The sequence below is a fragment of the Ctenocephalides felis genome, unplaced genomic scaffold (genome assembly GCF_003426905.1).
Source record: "Ctenocephalides felis isolate EL2017-DRISC unplaced genomic scaffold, ASM342690v1 CF-g0.4_SCAFFOLD_01886, whole genome shotgun sequence".
NCBI classification, from domain to species: Eukaryota; Metazoa; Arthropoda; class Insecta; order Siphonaptera; family Pulicidae; genus Ctenocephalides; species Ctenocephalides felis.
This window is the reverse complement of record NW_020538040.1, coordinates 140,741,469-140,749,893: the sequence shown is the minus strand read 5'-3', so window position 1 is coordinate 140,749,893 and position 8,425 is coordinate 140,741,469. Positions and strand designations below refer to the sequence as shown.

Genomic DNA, 8,425 nt, shown 5'->3' with positions numbered 1-8,425 from the left:
AATGTGTAGTATATAAGTAACTGTTTTTGAAATTACACTGAAGATGAGACACACCATAGTCTCGAAACGTCTGTAATCATAAAATAAAGTTGTGTTAAACAAATCTGAGTGCTGTTTTGTTCATATTAAACAATTAATATATATATATATATATATATATATATATATATATATATATATATAGATTATATATTACTTCATTAAGTATGTTAAAGATCAATCAATTCCTAAGCATTTCTCTTTGAGCTTATTAATAAAAAATAATCTCAACTATATATAAATAATAATATAAATAGATTATATATTACTTCATTAAGTATGTTAAAGATCAATCAATTCCTAAGCATTTCTCTTTGAGCTTATTCCAAACTAAGGTAATGTGTCTATTATCTTCAAGTATGAACCATTACAGCATGATTTTTAATATCATTGGCATATCAAAAAAACATTCAATGTGAGTAAATTAAGTATTAATATACTTGCAGAATATACCAATATTACTTGAAATTGATTATCAATAAAATATTAATCAAAGTTCAAAAACCATGGAAGTGCCTGGAAAAACAAGATAGATAACTTCAGAAAGTAACTGCAATATAAAAAGAGTGAATGAATAAATTCTATATTACTCAAAAGCACCAATATATAAATAATAATGACAGTTTAAGTGTATTTTTACCATATCTAATCCATCATTCATACCGTTACTTTGTAATGGTATTGAGTATTATTTTAAGAACAAAACTATCAATTGAATAATAATTACCTGATAAAATTTCCTTCAAATTATGCTGGATCAAATTGGAGAAAATAATTACAAATACTGCTAAAAATACAAGCTGTACACAATATAAGTTCATCTGTAAAAAAAATCAAAGAATTATTTCATGTATGAATAAGAATAATTAAATTATAATTACATAATCTATTTTTAACAAGAAGAGGGTGATTTATGTACACTGCATTATTAGATACAAATGAGTACAATATTATATCTAATCATGAACTGATGATATTATTCTGTATGTTATGCAAATTGTTTGATATGAATTTGTGGATCTTGAAGAATATACATTTACAATAATATCTAAATTTATTTTCTGCAGCATGTTAATATTGAAGCAATTTCTGAAAGATATATTGGACTGATTCCACTTTTGTTATAATTATTTAGTTTTTTTTTTTATCCTTCAACTTTAAAATGTAATAATATCGATTTTTATCTTTCTTTTCTGATAAATTTGCGAATTGCTCGGTCGTTTTACCGTATTCAGCAAAATTAAAAAATTGCAATAAAAAAGGGTAAAAAATACACTGACTTGTCACTGCATAGATCTATTCTAAGAATGAGTAAACTTTTTCACATATCGTATTTAAATTTTAAAATTTTGTAGGGGACACACTTTTTAATCATTTACAAAGCTGGATATATAGTAGAACATATTAATACAAAATACAATATTTAAAAAAATAATCAAAAATTCATAAATAATGCTTAGAAAACTATCTTAGGAAATGAATTTTGAACTAACTTTAGAAATACTTGGTTGATCATCCTTGACCTATTGTATTCAATGGACTGAGTCATTGTATATACAAAATGTCGTATGTCTCAGAGGAGGGAGCCGAGTGATATGCTTGCCCTTCAGGGGAAACAGCAGGGTGGAAAGAATTGATATAATATAGATGTATGAACAGCAATATCAAATGAGGATCAACCTGCAAAAAAATTAATGTTTGGAATTAATAAAATTGATTATATATACACCTATGCCCCATTTTACACGGTAGATAAGTTACACAAAAAAACGTGTCACTCGAAAAATTGTATACACTTTTATATGGGAAAACTGTGCTAAATGAAAATCACTATAAAAAGCTCCTTTTGTAACTTTTTAATATGACGAATAACTAATATATTGAACAAAAATAAATAATATATTTAATATCAAACATTTAACTAATGATAAGAAAATTAATTTATTTCAATAATAAAACAAATACAAAAAAAAAAACTATTTTCAATATTGCATTTTCTTTATAGATAAAAATCAAAATTAGTTTTTACAGATATAACTTTTGTTTTACATTAAAGTTTTTTATTTTCATCTTGTCTAACTATATTTTTTTTATAAATTAAAGATTTTGTGAAAAATGATTCTGTTATTTGCTCACCTTGAACAAACTTACACTATCAATTATATATAAACACTAGTTAACAAAGTTTAAGAACAATTATTATGCTCTCCTGATATTTCAACAAACTAGCTCATACACATATATATTTTAGTTTGAATCATAAAACATTGAGTTCACATCTCATCTACATATTACCATCATAGACATAGTCTGCTAAAAATTTGTAACTGTAACATACACTTTGTAGTATGTGTATTATTTTTTTTCGTGTAAATACAAAATTAATACATTTTGTTGAAACATATTAGTTTCAAAAACCATGTAAGATCAGAAACGTGTTAAATGAGTACCGTGTAAAACGGGGGTAGACGTACCTGATTTATGTACAAAAAAAAAGGCAAGCGATGAAGTAGATGCATTTGAGTTCTGTGTACATAGACAATTTGTCGAGAAAGCAGTCTCTCTGGAAAGAAAGAAATATTAGCAAATAAATATTACTTTAATAACATTATTTTTATATCATATAAATTTATTACCATATATGATACAGCACTTCATTTATTACCATATATCATAGGTTCCCAAACTTGTTTGTGCCGTGGACCTCTTGCGATATTTTTCGTTTTGTCATGGACCCCCTAAATTATGGTTTATCCGGGACAGTACCGGGTTCCCATCTTTTGATTCGGGTTTTTTTTTTCAAAATCAATATTTGTCCCGGATTTTTGAAAAGTATAGGTTTAAATCTTAATTAAAATTTTCTTAATGAAAATTTCTTTTTTCCTAATTAAAATTAAATTACAACATTTATGGACCCCCTAAATTATGGTTTATCCGGGACAGTTCCGAGTTTCCATCTTTTGATCCGAGTTTTTTCAAAATCAATATTTGTCCCGGATTTTTGAAAAGTACAGGTTTAAATCTTAATTAAAATTTTCTTAATGAAAATTTCTTTTTTCTTAATTAAAATTAAATTACAACTACTTATCAAATTAATTATGTGAATCAATGTTTTTTTTATCTCTTGTGAAACGTTATGAATGAGAAAATTGCTGAATACAAAATTCTAAAGACAAATTTAATTTCATAAAATTAAAAAGAAAAGAAAACAAACAAGTCAATAGTAATGTTTTCAAGTTAATTATGAAGAAAATTGAACAGAGTTTTATAGAAGTCTCAAATGCGAAAAAACAAATAGATTAAAAAAATATAAGATATAATATAAAAGCATGGTAAAAGATATGATTGTAACATATAATCGAGTTAAAAATCTTACTAAAAGTCCGCAATTGTAATTCGAAAAAAATATTTTTGAACAAACTGTTTTTTATTGTATTTTTAAAAGATATCTTTTTACTACGTAATATATATTTGTTATTTGTGATACTATTAACAGATCGTCCTATGCTTAACTTAATATATCGAGCAACAAAATGAATTTAAAATGGACTTCGCTGAGATAAATATATAATGAGTTTAGTTTCAAAAGTCAAGTAATAAAATGCGGTTTTATAACTATTTTTAATACTTCATCAAATTGATCATGTTATTTTCGAAAATACGCTTTACTAAATTATGGCTTTACTAACTTACACTTTTTTAAATTAAGGGGGTCTTCCTATCTTTTTTTTTCATAAATTGCTCCCTTATCATGTCTAGAATACGGTAGTAAAGCGATTTTAGAAATTTCGAAGTCGTTTTAAAGATACAGCAGGTAAAAGAAAGAGCGGTTCGGAGCGCTGAGTTGGCAGTTAGAAACTTTAAACGCGTTTTTCTCAAAACTGTGTTTTTCAAACTTTCCTCCATTGTATCTCAGAAACGGCTGGACCGAATTACTTGAAATTTACAGGGCACACAATATATTTAAACGCATGGAATGAACTATTATCAATCGAAAATTTTCAAAACTTCGATTTTTTTTATAGCAAAAAACAAAAAAAAAAGCCTAATTTGCAACTTTTATTTCAAATGTCTATCAAAAATCCAATTTTTTTTTATATTCATTTGATTATAGGTCATTCCGTGCTCTTAAGCCTACAAATTAAAACGCCGTTTATTTTTTTTTTTCAGATAAGCCGATCAGCCGGAATCGTGGAGGAAGTGGGAGCTCTTTTTTTCGAGGCGGGAGTGTTCAGTGCGCTGTAACTCTAGTTTGACTGAATATTTTTAGCTGAAATTTTATATTTATACTGTCCAAAAATGTGTTAATAAATGATAAAAAACTTGAAGCTCTAAATATTTACTGCTCCTAGAGAAAAACATTTTATTCCCTAGAATCTGAATTTTTTAATATAATTAATTAAATTAGTAATAAAACTAGCTGTATCCGTTCACGCTTTATCGTGATTTAGTTTAAATTAAAAAGTTGAACAAAGATGTGCATTTGTTACATATATTTTAACCTTACTACTATCTGTTTGGACAGTATAAATATAAAATACTATATAATAAACTACTATCATATTTGGACAGTATAAATATAAAATTTCAGCTAAAAATATTTAGTCAAACTAAGAGTTACAGCGCTCTGAACACCCCCGCCTCGAAAAAAAGAGCTCCCACTTCCTCTACGATTCCGACTGATCGGCTTATCTGAAAAAAAAAAATAAACGGCGTTTTAATTTGTAGGCTTAAAAGCACGGAATGACCTATAATCAAATGAATATAAAAAAAATTGGATTTTTGATAGACATTTGAAATAAAAGTTGCAAATTAGGCGTTTTTTTTTTGTTTTTTGCTATAAAAAAATCGAAGTTTTGAAAATTTTCGATTGATAATAGTTCATTCCATGCGTTTAAATATATTGATATAGTGTGCCCTGTAAATTTCAAGTAATTCGGTCCAGCCGTTTCTGAGATACAATGGAGGAAAGTTTGAAAAACACAGTTTTGAGAAAAACGCGTTTAAAGTTTCAAGCCCGTTAAAAACTATTAAAATATCAACTTACTCTCAATCGACGATGCCTGGTCCATAGAGTATTCCTTCCTCTTCCTCGTGAAACTCTTTTGAAGCAGATTGTTCAGCTCTTGAGTCAATCCTGGCTTGTTTAACGACATCACTTACGCGCCGCTCAGAACGTAAGATTCGCTTTTCATCCCGTTTCTCAACATACGCTTGGGCTTCACGACCAACAGGGCATCCCATAATCGACATAACTTTTAAAATTCCTTGAAAACCTTCATTAAAGATAATAATTGCTAAGTAGCTAGCAATTTCAACAATCTTGGGACCAGAATGAAGATGTTTAGGAGCGAAAGTCCAAATCAAAGAATTCAAAGATTCGTTATTGTTTTGTGTCTCTGCTCCTAAACAACGAATTAATAATTCGTCTTTCGATAAATCTTCGAAAACCGGTTTGATAGCTTCTTGGACTTGCGGAATTAGAGGTGATTTATCGTGATGAAATTGGTCCAGTTCATTATTAGCTTCAGCCTTACGCCATTTACACCAACTGTCTTCGCCTTCTGGACAAAATTGATGCTGAGGGTTTTGATCAGAAGAACATTTGTGATAGTACGTTGCCCAAACTTCCTTTCTCATATCTTCAAGCAAATCTGGATGGCGTCGAATTGCTAATCCGTAGAATTTTGTAATTTCTTGGATAACTTTATCAGTAAGTTCACCTGCTCCTTTTCCTCCTATTCCTTTATTGGTTTTATCCTTTTTAACAGCCCGAAGTCGTGTTCCCATCCTCTTTTCTACGTGACTCACACATTGTTTTTTTGTTACCGCAGTATCTCCATACGGTTTAGTATCTAGCATCCCCTTGAAAGTTTTGCTGTCACCGTCGCCAATGTATGTTAGATACTTTACGCCATATTTTTCTACAGACCTCAGAAACATTTTCGTGATGGCACTTATTTCCATTTGACCGGAACTTCTGGAATGGTTTATGGTGCATTCATCTACATGCATTTCATACCACATTTCGTATTCTAAAAGATTTGTTTTTTTTCTATTTTTCCACAAATTACATCCACCACAAAAACTACTCATGATCATGACATCTAAAACTTTCCCAGTGTACTTGCCGATCAACGTAGATACGCCGAGCAGAGATGAAAAGCCTCTTTTCTTCCAAGTACTGTCACCTGACACAGTCAATTCATCCTGTGGTTTTCCTGATTCTTCATTCATAGTTTTTTCTTGCGTAACAGCGAATGCCAATAAAGTATCACACAGTGAAGATGTAGCCATATGAATGTTTTCCAGTAGTGCAGTATAAGTAGAATTTGCAACACCCGAACACATGTCCATAAAGCTACAGAAAAATTTACTCCTTCTTGACCAGCTCCCAATAATCGCATCGCAAATACAAACCGACGATTAACTTCAAATGCATTTCCGATCAACGGGCCTGAGTTTATAACTGTCTGTTTTTCACACTCACACGATAAAATAATTTTAAAGCCTAGGCCTCGGAAACTTGATCGCGAAATAGACACGTCACTTTTACAAGTTTTACATATGACTATTTCAGAGATTGCAGCAAATACAGAAACAAACTCCAAAATGCAATATGCGAAATTCGAAGCGATGGGAACCTCCATGTTCATGTTATTTTTAAGTTTTTTGGCCGAAGCTGATGTAAATACCGTATCATTTTGGTGGGTAAAACGGTTTCCACTAAACTTTCTTTTTTTACTACGACCAGGATGAACATTTCCACTCGTACTTCCTTTCCGTCCACTCATTATGAGAAAAAATAATTTGTAGCTGTTGCTCTCTTCGAAGTTCAACCAAGACTAAAATAACTTCGGTAAAATATTATAACAATATATATTACTGTTTAACACTGATGCATATTATAATATTTGGCTTAGTGTGTGCTTATAGTTTTCTACACACTAAAGGTCTCGAAAATAACTACGAAATTTAACATTGCTCAAGTAGCTCAAGTAATCTATTATTATCTGAGCCTGTGTATTTGTTTACCTCCGTTAATATTTGTAAGAATCGGTGAACACCGTATTCTCAATATCAAATTGTCACTAAAGAACACCACCGTATTTAAATTAAAAAAAAAAACCAAGAGGCAAGTATATGACACTTAATACACAACCGAACTCTTTGGAGGTTATCCTAATTGTTATTAGACGCTTACTGCTTCGCGCCAAAAAGTAAATGAAAATGAAGTAGTTTGCTAGAGCATTTGCTCACTGCTGGCAACCCCTTTTAGTTCATGGTTTTGCCGCACGAGACTCTGGCGCCAAGTATGAAATTCTTAAATTTGTTATACATATACCTATCAAAACATAAGATACTGTAACATACATATCATATTTCACAGTAAGTTTTACAAAATCCCATATATTCATATAGACGTTTGTTACTGTTGATTTTTTTGTTCAGATTGTGAGGAAGAGCTATTATCGCTATCGTTTGACAACCCCACACTCATAATGCATTCAAATTAATGGCACAGAAATAAAAAATAATAAATTTTGTTAATCGATTATTTGAACCAAAATTTAGCATTAGAGTCGAATTATTTTCTTAAAAATACAATAATAACAAGAATATATCAAATAATAATGTAATACATATACAATCAAATCGAAACAGAAATCAACAAACACAATGCAAAATCTTCTGGAATAACTTCTAGTCTATTTTTACTAAATCCTACAAATTTTTATTAAAATTTAGTAAACAGTATATATATATATATATATATATATATATATATAAACACAAATTTCCAAGAAACCTTCTCCAATATAATCAAAACCATATTAGGAAATGTATTGAATAAATTAATAAATTTATAAGCATGTAAGCGTTTAGTAAAGTGACTTGTAAATTGAATATCCTTATACATTAATAATATTTTAGTATTATTATGTAGTATCAAGTGCCCCAAAAACATTTTTTATTATTTAAATATTTTTAACTTCCCGTAGAGTAAGTTATTGAAATGGGCCGAAAATCGGAATTGAAAATTTTTACATTTCTCGACGTTTTGAAGGTTTCTGAACATTTTGGCATACCTCAGAAAAAACGGATGTGTGTGTGTATGTGTGTGTGTGTGTGTGTGTGTGTATGTATATATGGATACAAATTTACAGTCACGTTTTCGGGTGCACGAATCAACCGATTTGAATGGTTCAAAAAACATTCGATTCCTATCGATAGGGAAAAGAGCTGATTAGTTTTTGGCAAAGGCAGGTCCAGCCGTTTCGAGGATACGGAGCAAAGAGTGCAGAAAATAGAAATCGACTTTTTGAGAGAACGGAGTATCCGATTTGAATGATCTAAAAAACATTCAATTAGAAATGATTGGGAG

The 8,425-nt window shown here is 29.6% G+C and overlaps 1 protein-coding gene across 1 annotated transcript; it reads right to left on the bottom strand.

Moving 5' to 3' along the window:
• Nucleotides 1-2,511: 2,511 nt before the first annotated feature.
• LOC113378081 lies at nucleotides 2,512-6,360 on the bottom strand. Its single transcript, XM_026618593.1, has 2 exons — nucleotides 5,087-6,360; nucleotides 2,512-2,602 (listed from the first exon to the last, which is right to left on the bottom strand). The coding sequence occupies exon 1, from the start codon at nucleotides 6,334-6,336 to the stop codon at nucleotides 5,089-5,091; it is 1,248 nt and encodes a 415-aa protein (XP_026474378.1). The 5' UTR covers nucleotides 6,337-6,360; the 3' UTR covers nucleotides 2,512-2,602; nucleotides 5,087-5,088.
• Nucleotides 6,361-8,425: the final 2,065 nt, after the last annotated feature.